We start from the raw sequence: 24,153 nt of genomic DNA, 5'->3' as shown, positions 1-24,153 counted from the left end.
ACTATCAATGACCAATATAATCCTACCACTGGCCGCATATCAAAAAAATTAATTTGGTCTCATTTGTTGCACATACTGCAACAAATGAGACCAAATGATATCTTCATATATCTTGTGCTGCCTCTTTCTTCCAGATTATGTCACCTCTTCATCCAATTTACATCTACCTTATCTCATGACCTTTGCAACACACTCAGCCATTGCCTCCACCAGATAGTTCCTAAGTAGGGACCAAACTTGGTCCCTACTTAGGAACCCTACTTGAGGGTATGTGCTGCCTCCCAAGTTTGTGATGATCACCACACACACACACACACACACTGGGGTCCAAAAGCTAAGGACGAACTACATTTTACATTTAACTACATACTAATAAGTTATATTACACAAAAACTGTGTTATAAATTTCATAGAAATTAAATTGCAATACATTTTTGGCAAAAGTTACAAATTTCCTAAGGATGTGGTTAAGGAATTAATATACACTGCTTACAGAAAACAATGTGGAGAGACATTCCAGTATGGAAAATGTCCACCACAAACTGCGATGTAGCTCTCACAATGTCGTACCATACTTAGCACCAAGTGTTTTGGGAGTTCTTGAGGCAAACTGGCCCACTCCCCACTTCAGAGCAAGGATAAAGCTTTGTTTTCTGAAGGGGAATTTCAAGCAGCAATGCAACTCCCTATTGCATCCCAAGTGTTCTATGGGGTTGAGATCTGGGTAGAATGAATGCTGGCCACTTGATTCAATTAATATCCATGGTCTCCTGTAGTATCTCTACTGCTCATATACAAAGTGTGTGGCATTATCATCCATAAAAATGAATTCTTCTCTACAACACCATGGAACAATCGAACATGACATTGAAGAACTTCATTGCAATATCATTCACCAGTCACAGCCCTCTTTTCCAGAACTTGTAACTTGGTGCATCCATTAAGCATAATGCCATTTCATGCCATAACCCAAGCACCACCTATCAAGAACATTCTCATGATGTAAGCAATACCGCTTGCATGGCAGATCAAGTGTCATCTAGAACTGGAAGAAAGACCAAAAAGATTCTCACTCTAACAGATAAGCTTAGGGGTGTTGATGGTTATTCATGACTTATTTTTCATGGTATTAACAACACCACAAACACTTTTAACAACAAAGATGTTTTATTAACGCTTATATTTCGCTGATTTTCAACTTAGCATCATCAGAGTACAACACACATGTAAACGCGACAGTGAGTGAGTAAAACAATATAATTGCAAAAGACAAAAGATCTAAAGTCCTATTTTTTGGCGCCATCTAACAGAAAAAAAAAAAAAAAACAGCAGTTATCCAGGAGTTTTTCTTAGGATAACTGTCTCCCAAATTTTTGGCAAATTAATGCAACCATATTTGTTAAGGTTGGGAGAATTCTTCAAAGCCATTGCTGACTCAAAAAATAATCTTTCGGATCTATAACGACTCCTAAATAGCACATTCGTTTTCCTCCATCTAATCCTGTGTGAAGGAGTGTCCAAAGCGTGGTCTGCCAGTCCCGACTTGCCATAGTAATAGCGAATGTATCTTTCATGTTCTTCCAGGAGCATGTTCACTGATCTTCCTGTTTGCCCATAATATAATACACAAGAATACAACATGACCATTTCTATTCCCTATATCAGAGGTACATCGGAAAAGATAGCCAAAGTATTGTTGAAACATGGCCTTCGCACCACTTTCAAACGTCATGTCAAGCTGGCAACTCTGATCTGCTCGCCTAAGGATAAACTTCACCCTTTAGCACACCCAGGAGTGTATGAAGTTCCGTGTGACATTGATTTGGCTTATTATGGGCAAACAGGAAGATCAGTGAACATCCGCCTGAAAGAACATGAAAGATACATTCGCTACTATCACTATGGCAAGTCGGGACTGGCAGACCACGCTTTGGACACTCCTTCACACAGGATTAGATGGAGGAAAACGAATGTGCTATTTAGGAGTCGTTATAGATCTGAAAGATTATTTTTTGAGTCAGCAATGGCTTTGAAGAATTCTCCCAACCTTAACAAATATGGTTGCATTAATTTGCCAAAAATTTGAGAGACAGTTATCCTAAGAAAAACTCCCGAATAACTGCTTTTTTTTTTTTTTTTCGTTAGAGGGCGCCAAAAAATAGGACTTTAGATCTTTTGTCTTTTGCAATTATATTGTTTCACTCACTCACTGTCGCGTTTACATGTGTGTTGTACTCTGATGATGCTGAGTTGAAAATCAGTGAAATATAAGCGTTAATAAAACATCTTTGTTGTTAAAAGTGTTTGTGGTGTTGTTAATACCATGAAAAATAAATCAAAAAGATTCTCATCTGTAGAGTATATTAGCCCTTGGGTGTCTTGTCCCAATTTTATGAATATGACACCACTGAAAACATGCTCTATGATGAGTTGTGGATAAAGGGATGCAGATTACAGGCCTTCAGGCATATAGTCATACTTGTCACAAATGTCTTGTCACAGTATGTTGAGATATTTGCAACTTGTGATTGAATGGAGCTGACACGCAAGCTGATTTGCTGTTGTACATTGATTACATTTTGCTGTTATAACCAAAAATCTATCTTCATGCTCCATAGCAGAGTGAGGGCCTCTTAGCAAAAATGTGGAATACATTCCACTGTCCATAGCCTGGATACAATGCTATGTGAGATTCCAAACTCTCTGGCAATATCAGTAATTCTGTGGCCTCCTTTATGCTTTGCAATAATTCTTCACTTCATGAAATCATCTAGATGATGTCTTTGAGACATCACAAGACATCCAAGTTTGCAACTTTATTCCTTCACAAAAAGATCTTCCTTCAAACACAATTTGCTTAGTGCAGCCTTTTGCCTTTTATCCTGCTGAGTGCTGCTACATGATCCCTTTGCATGCAGTTCGAAAATTTTAATGTACCCATTTCTACCTACTTGAAATCGCCAGTTATACATATTGCAATAAGCTGGTTCATATGAATTTGCAGTTGTAATCTTCTGAGATAGCATTCATCCTTAGGTTTTGAATACCAGCATATATCTCTTTCTCACAAATCTTGATATGGCTGACCATGAAGCAATCACTGACCAACTGGAGGAAGATTTACAACACCCTATGATGAGGTAATCAAATGTAAAATGCTCAATCCTTGTCTACCCTTTGTTATGTGCTAAGACAGCTGCTCCTTAAAAAATTAAGAAATTCATTTTCTTTGGTTCTGGATGCTGTGTATTCATTATAACCTATATTACTAAGATTGAAATTGCCATAATGATTGCCCTTTTCTTATTAGCCAGACCAATTTGCCTGCACACATCCTTCTCACAGCCCTCCACATTACCAGACCTATAGTAAAACTCCACCAAATATTTCATCCTGTCCACTTTTACTTCAATGCCATACTGCTTCAAACCAATGTCATTATTTGATACTTCCATTTCCTGTCCTTATCCAACTATGTCTCACTTATTCTGACAATTTTTGTGTGAATGAACTCTATTAACGCTACAATTTTATTTCTCTTATTTCGAATACTTCTGGCCTTTGTAAACAGAAACATTTGCTCATGTCTGCATATTTGGCTCACTTGTTTCAATGAGTCTAGCAATATCGCAAGTCCCTAAGGAGTGGAAAGTGAGGGGGTTACTTCACAGAGGGGGAAGGGAGGAAAGGAATAAGACAGGTTACAAATTATAGAAAACTCTGTATTGGGTTGTTGTTGTTTTGGTGTTGGAGAGATTGGTGAGGACTAGGATTCGGAACTAGGTTGATAACAGCAGCGTTCTCTATAATGGTCAGCATGGGTGTGTTAGGGGGAAGTCGTGTTTTAACAATTTGCATTTGAACAACAAGGTGAAGAATTCATTGCATACAGGAGATGCATACACAGTGGTATACTTAGATTTTTCAAAGGCCTTTCATTGATTGCCATATGACAAGCTGGTAACTGAAATGAAATGGGTGGGACTGGATAACACACTGGTAAATCAGGTAATTGTGTCTGTCAGATAGATATCAGCAGTACCTGCATACACAATGATATAGGTATCACTGTGCATGGAAGAATGGTATCTTAAAAGAGGAAAGTCTCTAGCAGAGTACTGCATGGATCTTGCAGAGATCTTAGAGACATTATTGTTTAACTTGTATGTTAATGATATTGGGACAGGGGCTTAACTGATGATAAGTAGCTGTTTGCTAATGTTAAGTTGGGAAGAACTATGAGCAGCACAGCAGATGTTATGGCTTTGCAAGAGGATTTCAACAGGCAAGTGGGCAGGTAAGTGGAGCAATCAGTATTGCAAAGTACAAGGTCTTGAAATTTGTTAGGTAGGAGTTGGGATGTAGGGTATCCAAAAAAAAAAGAGAATTTTTTAAGTGGAAGAGATGAGAGATCTGGTGGTGGTGGCATACTTGAAGTTTAGGGGTAACACTGCTAACATCATAAGGAAGCACAATGAATTATAGCAACAATGAGGAGGACCTTAAAATGTAGATGCAAGGAGGTTATAGTTCTCTTGCATAATGTCTAGATCAGGCTGTATATGATCTACCATGCACAGATCTGGTTTCCTGGTTTTTCAAGACGATGAGGATATGTTAATATTATTATTATTATATTTTTTTTAAATAACGAAACCTGTGGTGCGATCATAATTAAAAGGAGAAGGTAACAAGTTGTAAATAAGGGCAAACTCTCACCTGGCGTTTATAAGATTCCATGCTCATGCAAATTGTCTTACTTTGGACAGACAGGTAGGTCTGTTCAGAAATGCATCTCTAAACATCAAGACAACATTCGTCTTTTTAAACCGCAGAAATCTGGCTTCTCTCAACACGGAATTGAAAATCCAAACCATAGGATCCATTGGGAAGAATCTAAACTTTTACATAGATCTTTATATAAATATGAACATTTATACAAAGAAAGTTCTGAAGCCCTGCTACACAGACCAAACTTAAACCGCAACGACGTTCTAATTATTCCTAAAATAAGGGAAACATACAAAATTGTGTTAAATAATTATTATTTATTTATTTATTTATTTTATTTATTTTTTTTATATTTATTTATTTTATTTTTACTTCTGTAACATGTTTCATGAGATTCTATTGTAATCATGCGCCCTAACGGTATGTTATTCCTATTATTGTTTTAAACTGCTGTACTGATGATATCCTAAGATACTTAGGATGAAATATTTACAATTAAATAATTTTCACTGTGGTTAATACATGTGTTTCTTTTAATAATGAGGATATGTCAGAGTCCAGAGAAGGTTCACTAACTCAGCTTCTGGTGTATGGAATGTGGAATATGAGAACTGATTGAAGGAATGCAACTTGTAGAGCCTTGTAAACAGAAGAAAGACGAGGAGGAGGATATGATAGTCAGGGATTGTTAATAGATTAAGGCAGCAGAGATTTTTGCAAGTTTTTCCACTTGGTTATACTATAAATTTAAGATGCCAAGTAATTATATTCATAGTTTAAACTTGGTTTAATTTATCCCACGATGAGTCTTGCCTGCATGGTAGTCTGATGTTAATAATAATAATATGACTGGAAATAAGATAACAATAATTTGGAGATTTTCTATATATGGTATTCCAATTTCTATTTTTTTCCAGTTAGCATTACAGTTTTAATCTGGGGGAATATTTTGTAACATGTAAGAAAATTTTGCAAAAAAAAAACAAAAAAACTAATGCCATATAGATGGATAAATTTGTAAAATGTACCTGCCTGAAAAAGAAGGGAAATCATATACAAGCAGGTTTCCACCTGATGAGTAATACACACAAAACCCAACATGAACATGTTTAAAAAAAAAAAAAAAAAAATTACATATGCTTGCCAAAGTACTATTTGAAGTAGAAAAGGGGGGGGGGGTAAGAGAGAGTGTGTGCACTTGATGGCACAGGGACACATGAGAATTGAAAAAACTACTTGAATGTTAAAAATAATAAAATAAAAAAAAGTTACATCTCATTTTGTAACATATGCTTGTCAATTAATTTACTCATTACAGATCAAGTATCTCTTGATCTAAGGCACATAAGGCAAATATGCACTGCAACTTTTTTTTTTGTTTGTTTTTTTAAGTTATCAATACACACAGCCCAGGTTTGGAAAGAAAAAAAATATATATATATATATTTTTTTTTTTAAATGAATGTCTATTTTCATATTCTTTATAATATAAAAATAGACATTCATTTATATATATATATATATATATATATAAATGAATGTCTATTTTTATATTATAAAAAATTCTTAATAAACATGGTTGGGAAAGAGATTAACAGAAATAATCTGAACAATGATAGTTATAGTGTTCATATAAAAATTAAGCTTCATTAATATTTAACTTTATTATGAATACTAGCCAGACTAACATTCAGATTATAGCATACAAAAAAACTAAAATGCACTATTTACTTATGGAGTCCACTCGTCACGGTCGAAAACCATACTGAACTTCAAGAAGTTGATAAGTTTCTAGTAGCTGATATTAACAAGCTCTATAATTCTCACAACGAAAGTTGGACTTAGGCTTTTCAATTAAAGATCTCAATATAATAGTAAGAGAGAATACATCACAGTTATTTCAAATGAATTAACGAACTACATAATAAACTCCAAAAGTAAAAACATTTAGTGTAACTCCTTTCAATATGGGATCACTTAAGTTTCGTGAACAATGGTACTCAATATTATATTCATAAATAAACTATACTTTCTTGAATAGGACTTTAAAGTGCATGCAAACAAAATATATCACAGATTATAAGGACACATTACCTTCATATTTTGAACATCAAGCGTGGTCAAAACATTTTCTTCTGCCATCTTAACAGACAACTGCGCCCTCTTCTAGAATTTTATCAAGCTTCCAATATCTTATTCCAGAAAAGGAAAATAATGAGAAAAAACAAAACAAAACAAAATCAATGCATAGAATTTCAAGTCGCCAAATTAAGAAATTTACGTAATTTTCTAATAAACTGCAGGCGACTCGATTATATAAACACTACCATGGAATCCGTATTCATCGCGAGAGGTTCACTTCAAAAAAAAGAAAGAAACATTTATCAATATTTGTACAATACAGTATGTCATTTTTTTTTTACTTGAAATCATTCACTGGCAAAGCACACACAACCCAAATCTGGCATCTGTTCCTCTCATTCGTCCATCTCCAAGCAAAAATTCTAGTCCTCACTCTCTTACTGACCACACTCTTACTCAATTCCCATGGATGACCTCTAGTTTTCCTCACTTTATTCATGTACTGATATTTTTTCCACATCAATCTTACAAAGCGCCTCCGTAGCGCAATTGGAAGAACGACGGTACATTGCGCCCTTCGATTGGAATAGGCCTAAGTTCGATTCTCGTCGTGACGGGAGGAATCTTTATCTGGACGATTTAAGTTAAGTGTATGAATGAGTATATTATGCCGGAGCGAGTACGACAGACAACAAATCAGAATGGGACAGTTAGTATAAAGCATCAAAGTAGGGATGGGACAAATGGGCTTCTGCAATTCATGTACACTAATGCCAGGAGTATTAGGAACAAGAAGGAAGAGTTTTTGGCCTTGGTTGGCACTTCCAGGCCACAGGTTGTTGGTATTAGTGAAACATGGTTGACACAAGATGACACAGCTAGTGGGATTGAATGCGACGGGTATAGCGTGTTCAGGAGTGACAGGGTGAATAAAAAGGGGGGAGGAGTGTTACTGATGATAGCTGATGAACTTCAGCCAAGGAATATAGAAGTTGAACTACATGATGGGGAAAAAAGCACATTTGAGGCTATTTGGTGTGAGATAGAATCTAGCAGGACAAAATATACAATTGGGTGCTGCTGTAGACCAGGTGATGGAATAGATGGTGGGGATAGTATGCATCTCATTTCTTCTATGCATAAGCAAATAGAAGAAATGAGTGGAAGGAGGGTAATTATTATGGGTTATTTCAATTATAGTAACATTGACTGGAAAGAGGAGAGGGTACACGGGAGGAAGGAATTGCATTTTATGCGGTTATTAAAGGACAACTATCTACGGCAACATGTATTGGAAAATACCAGGGGACAGAGAGTGCTGGACCTAGTAATTGCAACTGAGAATGTGGCTGTAACGAACATGACCATGTTGATACCAATTGATGAGAGTGACCATACGGTCATGACTTGGGAGGTGGCTAAAGGAGTCGAATATACAATTAAGACAGGGTACATGTGGAATTACCGGGCTGGTAAGTATGACAAGCTTAGGTGTGTGCTTGGCTCAATGCCATGGCATTTAAAACTACAAGGGCTGGATGATGAGAGTGCATGGGAGGTGGTTAAGAACTGTTTGCAGGAGGCAATGGTTGACTGTATACCAAGAGTCCGAATAATAAATCAAGTGGGGGTTAAATGGATGAATAACACTATTAAGCTTGAGCTGCAAAAAAAGAAACAATTGTGGAGGGAATTTAAGGAGAAGGTGACCATCAGGCCCAGGAACAGTATAAAGCTCAGGCCAGGATGGTAACAAGGGTGGTAAGAAAAGCAAAAGCAGATTACGAAAGGAAATTGGCCACGCAGGCTGAGGAGAATCCCAAACAGTTTTTTCAATATGTTGCAAGTAAAAGGAAAAATGCTCAAGGTAGAATGATCTTAAAAAATGCTGAGGGTATGGAGGTAACTGAATCAGTTGATATTGTGGAATTACTGTCGAGCACTTTGCAAGAATATATCATCCAGGTGGTGACTTTGCAGGAATGGAAGAACCAACAGCTTATACTGGAATTGTGATGAATGAAGTAGAGGTAACTAGTCTATTACAGAACCTCAATGTCAATACATCTGTGGGATTGGATGGTATACCAGCTCGTGTCGTACGTGAAGCGGCTAAAGAATTTTCCGTGCCCTTGACCCTTTTGTTTAATTTGAGCCTCAGGACTGGGTCAGTCCCAAGAGGGTGGAAAGAGGGGAAAATAGTTCCGCTGCACAAAGGTGGTTCCAAGGCTTCTGTTGAAAATTACCGGCCAATCAGCATAACAGGAATTGTTATCAAGGTATTGGAGAAAATAGTCAAGAGGAAAATACAAGATTGGATAGAATAAAATGGGATACTGTATCGGGGACAGCATGGTTTTGTGAAGGGTAGGTCATGCCTCAGTAACTTGCTCACGTATTATAACACAGTGACGGCTGAACTGGATAAGGGTAATGGGTTTACAGTGATTCTACTGGACCTTGCTAAGGCCTTCGACAGGATACCACATGGAATTCTAATCAGTAAATTGCAGCATATGGGGATGGACATAGGGTTGGTGAAATGGATAGGAGGGTGGTTGACGGAGAGATATCAGAGTGGTTTACTCAGGAGTAGAGTCCACAAGATGGCCTGTGGCTAGTGGTGTGCCACAAGGATCTGTTCTTGGACCACTGCTATTTAATTTGTTCATAAATGATATAGGAAAGGATCTGAGAGGAACAGTTCATTTGTTTGCGGATGATGCGAAGTTGGGTAGGGCAATAGTGAATGCAGATGACATCAAAATTTTGCAGGATGATGCGAAGTTGGGTAGGGCAATAGTGAATGCAGATGACGTCAAAATTTTGCAGGATGATTTGGATAGATTGGAGGTCTGGGCTAAGGAGAATAGATTTCAATTTAATGTAGCAAAATGTAAGGTTATGCATTTTGGGGTGAAAAGATTGGCGGCAGTTTACTGCATTGGTGGAACTGTGCTCCAGGAAATTGATGAGACACGAGACTTGGGAGTGTTGGTGGATAAGGAATTGAAATTTAGGGGACACATTGCAAAAGTAGCGAAATCAGGTCATCAAATCACTTGGTCGATGAAGAATACGTTGACAAACAGAGACAAGCATGTTATTGTTCCTCTGTATCGAGCCTTGATGAGACCCCATATTGACTACTGTGCCAGATTTGGTCACCTAGGATTCTTCTTGATGGGGAGGAGTTGAGAGGATCCAGAGGCGAGTGACCAAGATGATAGCAGGTTTGTGGAATGAACCTTATGAGAACAGGTTGAGGATTTGTGGGTTGCAAAAATTGGTTGATAGGCGGAGGAGGGGAGATATGATTGAGAAATTCAAATTACTGAAGGGTTTCTATAAAATTAATTCAGAAGATATTTTTGAGAACAGCGCTGGTTGTGGGAGGACTAGGGGACATCCATGGAAACTGGGCAAAAGTGTGGTTAGTAAGGGTGTTAGAGCTGGTTCTTTACTTTTAGAGTGGTGAATTAGTGAAATGCGCTCCCTGAGTCTGTGGTGGATGCTGTGACAGTGAATGAGTTTAAGGTGAGGTATGATAGATACTGTATGAATGTCGAATAGTTGTGATGAATATGATTTGGGGCCTGCCTTGATGAGTCTAATGACTCCCTGGAGTTGCTCGAAATAATAATAATAATAATAATAATAATAGTAATAATAATAATTTTAATCGAAGGTGAGTTAGCCGATCTCATACGGAGGTAGCAGGGTTTTTTCTCCCGGAAACTCGGGTTTTTTATCCCGCATACAGACAAATCGGCCTTTCAGAACACACGCAATTTACAGTCAAAAAATACTAGTTGTTGTGGTGGTGGAGGTTGGCGGTAGATGGCGTTGATGGAGATGATTCGTAGTAGAGTTTCGGTGTTGTGGTTGAGACAATTGCAGGTGTCCTCCCGCGGTGAGTCTTCGGACTCCTTGGAGGTATCAGAATTAATAATAATAATAATAATAATCCACCGTTCGTTTTCAATTCCAATCACCGGCTATCGGTTTTTTAGCGAATTTCAGAGTTATAGATCTTAGTGTAAACTAAGAGGTTCTTTCTTTTCTTACTTCCATAAAAAAATGGGTTTAACTGCACAACAATCCGAGTGAAATCGTTACAATCATGGGAGGAACATCAGAGTATTTGTACAAATGCTAATAAATACGAGTATTGATAAGAAAACATCGACGTCGGCTTTTTTCAGTGGACACATTAAAAATGCCCTCAACGGCTGTCGTGATAAGTTAGAGATCCGATGAAGTTCTAAGGAGGTTCCAGGTAAATGAAGACGCTCCAATCTCGTACTATTTTATCGGTTGTTTTGCGCTATTTGTGAAAGCAATTAGAATTAAGTAACTATATTATCTCTGATACAATCGGTTACTGGATAATTCTAATCGCGAGAATAATTTTTTGAAGAGACTTTTTCTTTTCTTTTTTTTTAAAGGAGGGAAAAGACATTGGAATAGTTAGTTGTGAAAAAAAAATGTTTCGTGCAAGATCGTGTAATAACACAGTTTTTTGTGACATTTTTCTCAGTTGCCTATATAAAGCAGTGGAAACGGCTTTTGATTCCATAGCGCTAAAGTGTCTGAAGAAAGATTCAAGATTTCCCGTTGAACATTAGAGGAACTCAGGGCCAAACCTAGGCAATCGCCTAGGGTCGCTAAGCTTCGGGGAAAAAATATATAGAGACAACGTATAGGGACGCCTAAATTTTCTTTGCCTAGGGGTATCAGATACTCTCGGATCGGCCCTGGAGGAACTGAACTTTTTTCCAGGCCAGTTACTGAGAAAGTCGATCTCTACCACCTGGAGGTACGACTTTTTAAAACCGAAAATAAAAAAAAAAATCAGTGGTAGGACTCATACTACATAGGACAATTTAGATACATGTTAGAATTAAGGAGCACGAAGTCTAGGCATTTCTTTGCGAATTCTCTTTCTCAAAAACTTTCATTCATTGACAACTTGAGCTCACTATTAGTGCTGGCGAAAAGATGGATGCCATCTGCCTTCTGATCTTCAAAAAAAAAAAAAAGTAAGAGCAAAGGAGCTCCATCTACACTTTGGGAATAAAGTCTGAATAAAGATGGCTGGCGGACAGATATCAAAGAGTGGTTTACAGAGGAGCTGAGTCCAGGAAAATGCAAGTGACTAGTGGTGTACCTCAGGGCTCGGTTCTTGGTCCTCTATTGTTTAATTTGTACATCAATGATATTGGAAATACCTTGAATGGAAATATCCACTTGTTTGCTTATAATGCAAAATTGGGAAGGGCGATAATCAATTCAAATGATGTGGATATTTTACAGGATGACTTAAACAGGCTGACGGTATGGACTGAGGTAAATGGCTGTCAGTTCAACGTGGCTAAGTGTAAGGTGATGCACTTCGGGAGGATGACATTGCATGCTGTTTACTATATTGACGGAACTGAACTGCAGGAAGTTGATGAGACAAGAGACTTGGGAGTTATTGTGGACAGAGAACTTAAGTTTAAAGGGCATATTGCAAAGATTGCCAAAACATCACATCAAATTACATGGTTGTTGAGGAACACACTAAAAAGCAGGGATAGGGAAGTTATTGTTCCACTCTATAGGGCATTAATAAGGCCGCATTTGGACTATTGTGCACAGATCTGGTCGCCAGGATTTCTTGGTGATGCGGAATTGGTGGAGAGGATTCAGAGGCGGGTTACAAAGATTATTGCAGGTCTGTGGGATGTTCCTTATGAGGATAGATTGATGATCTGCGGGCTCCAAAAACTAGCTGATAGACATAGGAGAGGAGATATGATAGAGGTATTTAAATTGTTAAAGGGATTTTACAGGATTGATACTGATGATATTCTTATGACCAGTGCAGGATGTGAGAGAATGAAGGGCCATCCCTGGAGATTGTGTAAGAATGTAGTTAACAAGGGTGTTAGGACTAGATTTTTTACTTGGAGGGTTGTGAATGGGTGGAATGCTTTGCCAGAGGTGGTTGTGAATGCTTCAACTGAATGAATTTAAGGAGAAGTATGACAGGTATTGTGTAAATAATGGTTAGTGTGTCAATATCGGGTCTCCTGCGATGAGTTTTGACTCCATGGAGACACCGTTAAAATAATATTATTATTATTACACAGATCCCTCCCGTACTTGCCGCCATTTTGGAGCTATCTTAGCGGTTAGAGCTCATATCATTTATCAGTAAATAGAAGTGGCTGTATAACGTTCATAAGCATTCGTTTTTCGTGAATTCGTAAAGAAAATACTTCCCATGTCCTTTATTATTGGTTGTATTGCTTTATATGATTTAGCGATTTGATAAAATACTGTTATTAATTTTAGAAATTCTGCATTGTCTAAATCCGTACTTTAAAATACGGAACTGAAAGTCCTGGAATTCCATGGAGGTATTATAAAATTTTTTTTTTAGTTTTTTATATTATCTCACACAATAAGTATTTTAAATTTTGGTCACTATTCTTGAGCTGTGTGTGCTCGGTTTTCATTTTCACACAAATAGTTGCTTCTCTTTGGAGGAAATTTGTCATAAAACATTTTTGTTCATTTCTGGGATCTTTCCAAATTACTAAAACACCCAAACTGTTTTCAAACTTATGACAAATCCATTCTTCCTTTGAATTATCTGATGAGGCCTTGAGGTAACATTCCCTAGCCACCACATCTCTAATTATAACCACTGGATGGCTCACATTCTCTCTAACAAAGCCCATGTTTCTCTGTCACCACTTGCAGAAATGACTGAATTCTACAATAGTTTAGCCATGACAGCAATGTTTCTGCTATCCCAAATAACATAAATAATCCTTGTTAGAATCAAAGGCTTTCATGCTCCATTCTCTTCAAGTTGTGGTTCTTCTGGAAGCATCCCAAAGCCATCCAAGATAAACATCCAGCATAGACAGATAGATAAAAGTTAATTTGTTGTGCAACATAACTTTTGACATTGAACTTGCAGACTGTACTTTTTGGGAAATACATAAAAGGAGCCTGTTCCAAAGAACAGCAGCAGAGGTGATGAAAGAAGAAGAAAAATTTTCCTTATAAATGAGCTTGAGTTGAAGTACAAAGGGATGGTGTCTAGTTTCAGCACAGACTTCAGATTTAGCATATTATTATTATAATATGGGCACATCTATGGAGTACGAAAACTCATCACCAGAGACCAAATCTATCTACGCAATCCATAATGGGTTCAAGGATAGGTACTCTTTAAGCAACTTAAATGTTTCTATCATATCCCCTCTTTTTCTCCTATCAACCAACTTCTTAATCTGTACTCATAAGTAACATTCCACAGGCCACTCACCATCAAGATGGTGAGTGGCCTGTGGAATGTTACTTATGTGGAATGTGCTCTGAATGTAGAATGTGTAGAAATGTAACTTATGTAGAATGTGCTCTGAATCCACTCCACTGCTTCCTCTTCCCCAAGAAACCCAGGGAACCAGACTTGAGCACAGTAATCCAGATGTAGGCATATCAAGATCTTATAAAGAGGAATAACACCTTCCTTATCTCTACTTGTTAATGTGTTCTTCAGTACCCAAGTCATCTCATGGGCTACATTAGCAGCAATATTTCCTTTACACTTTAACTCTCTACTACCACCCTTAAATCTGTAGCTTTGTCTATTTTCTGGAGTACATGACTTGTAATCTATTTATGCCAAAATGCATAACTTTACATTTCTCGACACTGAATTGACACCCATTATCTTTTGCCTGTACTGACAGCCTATTTAAATCGTCCCGCAAGCTTTCCACATTGCCTTGATTAACTATTAATCTACCTAATTTTGCATCATCAGCAAACAACTGAATATTTCCTATATTATTTATGTACAAATTAAACAGCAATGGTCCCAGCACCGAACCTTGCGGCACACCACTAGCCACCTGTTTTCGCTTTGATTCTGCCCCTCCATATACCACTTTTTGATATCTGTATAGCAGCCATCCTCTCATCCACTTAGCCAGTGTCATATCCATCCCCCATTTGTTCCACTTTGCATAACAGAGATTCATGTGATATTCTGTCTCCAAAACATAAAATGCCATTAATGAATTTTTGTGTCAACATTATACCTAAAGAGCTTTATAAACATCCATACCTGCAGTGGAATTTATATGAGTGCATAGCAAACTCATATTGGTTAATTAGTTGAAGTGCCCTCCATCTGACTAATTTGAAATACTAGAATGTTAAGCTATATAATTAAAAAAACAACTTTCTTTGGTACTTTAGTAATTTTGGTAATTTCAGTTAACTATACTGAATTTTCATTATAACACATTTGTGCTTATGAGGTTTTTTAATTGGGAGAATTTTTCAGCAGTTGGTAATAGCAGTATTTATAATAGTGAGAACTGAACATATACAGACCAATGAGCTAAAGGTGTTCTTTAAATAAAAATTCCAAACTGAGTTTACATGTTTGCATATTAATCATTTTACCAGCCTGGTTGGCAGAGTGGTTAGCGCACCTACTCTTGAACTAACAGGTTGTGGGTTTGAATCCTGCTGTCAGCATGGAAGTTTATAATTGTTTTAAGGTGAGAGATGAATTTCATTGCCCGGTGTGAGACACCTCCCTACTTATTGGAGGCCTTAAGTGGCTTGAAAAAGTTCCATGTTTGTTATGTTGAATTTTTTCTTGACAATTATTCATAAATTATTCATAAACATAAAAAATATATATAAATATTTATATATATAAAAAAAGTGTAATAGTCTTAAAGTTCCATGTTTGTTCTCTAGAGCTAGATTTTCAAGACTATGTAAAAATAAAAAATAAATAAATAAATTACAAAAAACATAAAAACGGTAAAAAAAAAAATTCTTAGCCTACTTATGGCATACAAAATGTACCATGGGTTTATAATAACCTTTCATGGGTGGGAACCACACACACAGATACCAAGTATTCACTGAAATGGAAATGCTTTCGGATACTACAGAAATCACATGAATACAAAGTGTAAAATTGTTTGATATATTTTATCTATATGGCCAGTTGGGTGGTTAATACAGACATATGTATTCTATGTGATTACAATGTTTTCTTCCATTTCATTGTGTAAAAGAATGCTTAATACACTGTGTGCTAGTGCAATGTAATAATGGCAGCATATGTATTCCTTATGTACTTTAGGTCTGATGGTTAACAGCTCCTTTCTCTATATGGTAGGACAAGTTGCAAATACAAGGAATTTTATACATTTCTGGATGTGTCTGAGGATGGAGTTTGTTCTTAGAAGAATAGATAAGTGTTGTTACTTTGAAATGTAATCCAAAATTGGCAAGAAGAGCATTTTGACTATCTTATTAGCTTACTGGTCTTAATATGGTGTTAGGTTTATGTTATAATACTCAACACAAATAATTTGCTGCAATATTAGATGGGCTGTCTAAAACCAAAAGGTTTTAGACAGAAATCACATGAATACAAAGTGTAAAATTGTTTGATATATTTTATCTATATGGCCAGTTGGGTGGTTAATACAGACATACTTGTTGAAATGATGCTGACTCCAAAAATTTATGATAACACATTATCATAAAATTTCTGAACAAATATGCTGTTTTGAACACTACTACCTTAAATATTCAGTCACTCTTTTACTTATGAACCCATTAGTACTAGACTATCTTATTGATCTATTTCTTCCAATGATGCATGGGCATTATTTGGTTATTGTATGCTCTACAGCATAATGAATAAATTCAAAACTCTCCTAAACAATCTGTGAAGCATAAAACAAGGTGCCCAGAGAAAAGTTTTTCAAAATGTTACAGCTGTATTGTGTAAACATAACATTATACAGGAAGTTGGTTTGAGGTAAAATTAGTGTATGACAAGAGTGCACACTATTATCAATTTTATTCATCTTCTATATGGATTGCATTATGAAATAAAGTGGCATTAAATCTCATATTACAGATATCAAACTTAGCTCTTTGCTTTATGCAGCAGATGTTGTGCTCCTAAATATATCCAGTACAAATCTCCAGAATTATGTAACTAAATTGAATACCAACTGTAGAAAATTTGGCATGAAAATCAACAATAACAAGACCAAAACTATGAAAACAGGCAGGAACATTAAACTTTGGCTGCATTCTCGATGGATAACTATTGAAAGTAAAATATTTCGGCCATTTAAGGCACGGTTTTAGTAAAAATGACAAATTAAACATGGAAATAGACAACAAAATAAGCAAAGCTAGTATGGTGAAGAGCCAGTTGAATATATTTATGTGGAACAAGAGAGAAATTAGCAAAACACTAAACTAGCAGTATCCAAGACTATTCAAACTGGCTTTAAGTTAAGGATCTAACAACTGGTTTAAAAATAGCCTTTGATCAACAATTAGAGACCACCAGATATGAGAGTCCGGAGAAAAATTAGAGGACTGCACGGATGGCATCAATGACAGAATCATATTAAAAATGAAGATATTAGGAAGGAACTTGACATTGTCAGCATTCAAAAATGTGTGAGCAGAACTAATCTAAGTTGGTATGATCACCTAAACAGAATGGAAGAGGATAAGTTAGCAAAACAGTCGTTTGATACCAAGATGGCAGGAAAAAGACCAAGTTCTAGATGAATTGATTTAGTCAGAAGTGCCTTAGAAGACCAAATTGTTAGATATGACAATATTGGAGTGTTTGGAAGAAAATTTCTGATAGGAGATTACTAATAATATCAATAATCATGTAGTACTGTCATAGAAGTCTGTACAGATATCAGGAAACTGAAATTGTCAATCTGTGAAGTGAATAACTTTTGTAGCTAGTGACAGATCTAGCAAAAGTCAAAACTGCTAAACAGGTTCACTGTGTGAATCATACTATTTAACTGGAAAAAGTATGGATGACTATGCTCTTTTGTGAACCACTTTAACTTACATATTTCAATATCAATTGTATTATAGGTTAAAGACAACAGAAAAATCTACAAATGAAAATACACAAATATTCAATGATATCTCTATGTGAAGCAAGATCACTAGCTTACAACTGGATTTTCTAAAAACTTAAAATACATGACTCTAGAAAGTTTTTTACCTTGGGTATATAGTATATTAAAGATACCAAGCAATTTTATAAGCTAGGTTTTAATCCTTTTTCCCAAGTAAGCAAGCAGACAAGTAAATCATGTTTACACCTGCACATAGTGCAAGTCTGAGGCAACTCGTGGTAAAGGTGGAGTAAGCTCTGATCACTTTCCTTAGTATTTTCCCCTAATGCAAAGCACATCCCCTTGCGGAGATGTACGATGCTATGCATTAAAGGCAAGGGCCACCACCCAGACTGGTTTTGACCTTTATTGAGGTCTCGTCAGTGGGAGCCAGATCTAAAAATGCCAAGGATGAAGTAATGCAGAGCTTATAAATTTTACCTAAAAAAACTTTCTGCATCTTACTCTCATCTGGAGATTTTTATTTAATAAGGTCAAAGCACCTTGTGGCAACTTGTTTAGGTAAAATTTATAAGCTCTGCAATACTTCAACCTTAGCATTTTTAGGTCTGGCTAGTGGCCCTTGCCTTTAATGCATAGCATCATACATCTCTGCAAGGGGATGTGCTTTGCATTAGGGGAAAATACTAAGGAAAGTGATCAGAGTTTACTCCACCTTTACCACGAGATGCCTCAGACTTGCACTACGTGCAAGCGCAAACTTGACTTGCTTGTCTGTTTGCTTACTTGGAAAAAAAGGACTAAAACCTAGCTTATAAAATTCCTTGGTATCTTTAATACACAGGACTCTGTTATGCAACATTTCCTCTCTTTCAAAATCACACTACAAAATTTAACAAACTATCTTATGCAATAAATATATAAATAAACAAGTGAAACAATTCTCTTCCAGCAACAGCCAGTCCATACTGTTCCTTACACAAGATGCAAGGATGAAGGTATCCTGTTCTTTATTGGTAAGATAACAGCATATTAATGGATATTTCCGAAATAAGATCACTAGTATACACAAACCTTGTTATTTATGAGATTTCTGTATTATAAATAAAAAGTTCTGCATGTACAACAACCTGGAATTTGATGAGATTAGATATAGAGATGCAAATACTCAATATCTCCATGTGAAGTAGGACCATGAGATAAAAACCTTAAAATACAAGATTGAGTCTACATTCTATGTGAATGCTCATTTGCAACATTTAACACTATCTTATAGAGGGTTCTCATTAAATCGCCATCTTTTTAAGTATTTTCTACACTTCGTAATTGGGATCTGTTTTCTCTTGGGTTGACCATTCATTGTGGATATAATGGTAAATGGTATTCTCTCTTCAAATTTCTCTATTAATACAGGTATTCCCTCAAGGTTATGCTGTAGTGCACACCCTTTTCCTCATATACATCAATTATCTTCTCTCACTTAATCCCAATCCTACTGCAGTTTTGCTGATGATAGCAATCTCCATTCCTCGTACTCATTTGACAAACTTGGGTGCTCAAACATTCCAAAATTCACAAAAATCTACAAACAGTGTTATTGCTATGCCTTAAATACTGATCACCATATCATTCTTCAATATGGTGATGACAATCTAGTCATCTTCAGTGCTTCCAAAACATGTCCCCCCCCCCCAAAAAAAAACCACTTTAGTTCTCCTTCCTCTTATATTTGATAATACTCAGCCTCAACAATCAAGACTAGCTTTCTTCTTGGATTGATCTCTAGAATCTACTGGTGCAAACATATCACTTTTGTAGCATCTTTAGTTTCCAAAAAAACTTGTCCCCCCCCCCCAGCTGTTATTTTTCCCCTATTCAGCTACTAACTCTGTACAAATTCCAAATCTGCATAACTTTAATTTTGTGTACCAAAAAACATTCTAAAAATTCTTAATGCTGATAAAGAAGGCAGTTCAGCTTACTGATGATTCCTCTCTCAGAGACTCCCTAATCAATGTACCATAAGCAGTCTGCTTTCGCATTATATCTTTTCTACAGGTACTTAAATAGGTGAATATTCAGTAGAAATGGCACCCCCGAAAACAAATTTTCAGTAAACTTATGTGAGCAGTAACTGTCCAATGTTCAATTACAGAATAACTGCAACCCACAGAATGTCTTACTCCCATTCATTGTTTATCCTAAACCTGCCTCCTTCCCAATGCAATATTCCCCAAAGACTACAACTTCTCAAATGATATTTAAACAAGCACTGAATTCATAACAAATATGTGAAATAAACCACTTTCAGCTATTGGCTTCCTTATCCAATCCAATCCTATGAATTACAACGCAAGAACTAATACTGTAACATTTAAATGCAGACACAAAAAATCTGGTCTCCCAGCTCATGGCAATGACAAGTCTTAGATACTTGGGGAGAGCAAGCATGCTGTTTTATAATAATCAGAAATATGTCTCTTTTTGGAAGCTATCCTTGTAAAAGGGGCTTTAAGACTGCTTAATTGAAATGGTCTGAATTTAAACATGATTTGATCATAGGCCTATTAAACAATCAAAAATGCATCTTTTCTAATCAGTACATGGCTAGAACAAAATGAACTATTCTAAATTGGTGTTACATACTGTATCTAGACATGATAACATGTAACACAAACCAATGCCCTCAACAAGGATTAGCTATTGGCATGGAAAATGATGCCTGCTTTGAATATCTATGTAGTACTAAATTGCTTTGCTTTGGTGCTCTCTTTCTCTCTCGTTCTTACAATTATGTATACCATACTGAAATAAGTATTGAGACATTTCCCATTTTAAAATGAAACATGCCAGCATGCATATTCCTCATCACATAGCAGAATTACATATTACTTTGTTTTGTTTAGACTACCTTCACGCAGCAATATATATATATATATATATACACACAGTAAAACCCCATTTTTACGTTCCCACAATTTACGTTTTCCTGCCATTTAAGCCATTTTCCGTTGGTCCCGTCTTAAGGCCTATTTTTTACGATGTATTGTTTTCCTGCCATTAACAACTTGATGTGGACGTTATTTCCCGTGATTTGCATTTTTTTCTCGGGCAGCAATACTGATTTTCAAATCGATTGCTGCAGAAATCTGTGCATTTCTGTTCCCAGATGGCGTTACTTACTTCCAGCTGTAGTTTCGTTTCCGCAATCATGGTGACCTGCACGCTTGCTGCAGTAATGTAGTGATGAGCGATACCGTGATTTTTCAATCACAGTACGAATTGATATTGCAGAATTTCTGCTATGTAATTTAGCGTGTGAAAGTTGCTTTCAAGTTGCGGTGGTGGATTATCCATGTTAGTAACATGGAGAAAAAAGACAGAAAATGTATTTCGGTAGAAGAAAAGATGGCAATTCTGCGATGTGTAGATTGCCATTCCGGAACATGTGTGCATTTAGCAAAAGATCTTGGACTCTCTGTGTCCACTTTGAACATGATAGTAAAAAAAAAGGTCAAGCACTGAACTCAATGCAAAGGCAAAGCAATCTGGTGCGATGTCAAAAAAAAAAAAAAAAAAAAAAATTAACAAATGTAGATTATTTTAAATAGATAAATGTAAGTAATTGTAAATTCATTTATTTTCAGTTATTAAATTTTGTAATCTGGTTTGTAGACTTACATACTAGCAGTAAGTCATCTTTTAGCCTTATTTAAATGTTTTTTTACATTTCCTGCTATTTACACTTTTTTCCATCAGTCTCCTGAAAAGTGTAAAAAAGGGGTTTTACTATATATATATATATATATATATATCTGAAACCAAAACTCCAATTGTCACATTCAGTCTACAGTGAAATAGCTTCAAAAAGACCATACCAAATCCAAATCAGACTTTGAAAGGACCAAGTGCAGAAACTTGCCTCTTGCTCAAAATGGCAATCAGCCTTTTCGACCCTTTCCCAGGATAATGGGCACAACTTCTGCCCATCTGTGTTTCCACTTCTTACCCAGTTATCTAAGTGTTATTACTGTAACATCACTCCAAGTTAAGGATGACTTCCTGGCACTATTCTTCTTCACCAACTCCTGCTCAAATGACCAAGGTAAAATACCACTTTTACTAGAAAGACATTTAAAAAATCCTGAATAACTTTGATACATTCAAGTCTTCTAGTTCTAATGGTATCTTCCAACTTTCTAAAAACTTGTTCACCCACCCATCCTATATCATCTTTGCAATTTTTCATACTTATCTGGCATCTATCTACTTTACACCTATAAGCATGACTATATTCAATCCATTTCAAAGAGAAGAGATAAAAGTGAGCCATCAAGCAATTGTCCCATTGCTCTATCTTACTTTTCTCTCTCAAAATCAACGTCAACTTCTTATCAGCTGGAGGCCCACCAATTAACCAATGATAACACAGATTCCAGCACTCTTGATCCACCGAAAATCATTCTGCCCAAATTTGGATACAAGCTATGAAAAGGTGTGGAGAAATTCATATTGATGTTTTCTAGGGGATTTAATTATAAATATGCCTTTGTTCAGGCCCAAATTTTCCTCTCATTTTATGATCTACTGCTCATTTTTTGTAAATGGATCTACCAATGTTGGAGTGTTCCCCTCTCCCACCAGGCCACTGTACTTTTGCTCATGCTTCTTCTACTCTTCATAAACAGATAACTTTCTCTAACCTCAAATCCTATCTATAGTTTTGCTTATGACAGTGCTTCATTTGTCTTTTTTATTTGATAAACCATGCAGTCCTCAAATAACTAAAGTTACAAGATTCTCTATAACAATTGCTTAAACATTAATCTCCTTCTATATTTCAGATTGGTGCAGGAGACAACCCTATCAATATAAATGCTATAAAAATACAGTGTCTTGTTTTGTTTCATACAGGAATGATCATCTTTCCTTGCCTTCAATAATACCCTGTTTTCTACAGCTGCTTCTGCATCCAAAAATGCTAGGTGTTCTTTAATGTTCACAATAGTCCTTTCTGTACAATACAACTTCTAACACTGTATTAATCCCAAATCGATCCTGCCTTAGAATAATATTCTATGCCAGTGGTTCCCAAACTTTTTCAGTTCACAGCATGCTTAGTGTATCAGGATTTTAGCCATCTAGTATTACTATATATCATTAAAAGCAAAACAGTTAGTGGTTTGTACAGTATCCATTAGATGTCCTTCCTATCAGCACATCGATGGCCCCATTCTAAAACCACATAGGCTAAGTGTAATTTCAGTGAAAATATTGGAATATTTTACAGCACACAGTTTGGGAACCACTGTTCTATGCATTTGATATGGCTGACCAAAAACTTCCCTAAAAATGTTTGATGTTATTGAGAAGAGGATAATCCATTTGAGTGATAATGACTTTCTCTCATAGATTTGCTCCAGTCACTTTCTCACAGATGTTCTATTTCTGTCTTATGCCTCTCTTGCAGGTATATTTTCATAGATGTAGTTCCACTGAACTTGCTACCAACATTTATTCACTTATGCCTGTGAATACAAGCAACTGTTGGTTAACAAGTGTTTACTGTCTGACTTCAAATCTGAACCAATTTCTTGTTCTACTCTTTCTCACTCTGTTTCTTCCAAGGAATAAAACCTCCAGACAATCACAAACATATCGACTGGATCCTTCTTACCACTTGCCTATACATGACACTGATGTACTATATGTTTTGTAGTCTCATGTCTATGGAATTTTTTATAATAATAATAAAAAGCAAAATAAACTGTAGGTGTTACAGCAAAATGAATGTGGAAAAAACCTGCAGGAAGTCCCAATCCCAACTCAACAGAACTGGGATGAACTGGAAGGTGGGGGATTGGGCCAGTATAATCAACAACCATTCATGTACCAGTGGCAATGTGGAAAGAAGAATGATCCAAAATACCTGACTCATATTATCATATACTTGGGAAGAGAATGCCTAGAAAGGTAAAAAAGTATGATCATGGCCAAATGAAAGTCCATATAGTACTACTGAGTTTTTTTGTTTTTTTTTAAAATGTTATATACCAGTTGTGTATCACAAAAGCTTTTAAATAATAATACTTCACCAGAATAGAAAGGCTGGAGATTCTAATGCCTGCAAGTGCACTAAAAATAGATATGAATGAGCTGGAGATGCAAGATTGGATGGGAATATCAATGCTATGTGTGTGTGTGGGGGGGGTATGCATGTATGTATTAAGGGAACTAATAATACTCAAACCAAACCATCCCAAGTAAAAGGATGGTTTGGTTTGAGTATTATTAGTAGAGTAAACCAAACCATCCTTTTACTTGGGATGGTTTGGGCCTCCCCCAGCAGGACTAGTATTGGCTAGAATTATGTTAAGTAGATGAATAAATGTAG

General features: G+C 36.3%; 1 protein-coding gene across 1 annotated transcript in view; it reads right to left on the bottom strand.

The window, feature by feature from the left end:
• LOC150094514 (SAP domain-containing ribonucleoprotein) overlaps positions 1-6,873 on the bottom strand; it is a 282,266-nt gene extending 275,393 nt beyond the window's left edge. Inside the window, exon 1 of the mRNA XM_090412228.1 lies at positions 6,826-6,873. Within this exon, the coding sequence (XP_090268354.1) occupies positions 6,826-6,873 (48 nt within the window). The remainder of the gene's footprint in view (positions 1-6,825) is intronic.
• Between the last annotated feature and the right edge of the window lie 17,280 nt (positions 6,874-24,153).

This window comes from Typopeltis vanoorti, chromosome 22 (genome assembly GCF_054136105.1).
Source record: "Typopeltis vanoorti isolate ZY-2024b chromosome 22, IOZ_Tvanoo_1.0, whole genome shotgun sequence".
NCBI lineage: Eukaryota > Metazoa > Arthropoda > Arachnida > Uropygi > Thelyphonidae > Typopeltis > Typopeltis vanoorti.
Note: the sequence above shows the minus strand (reverse complement) of the source record. Positions and strands in the feature narration are given on the sequence as shown.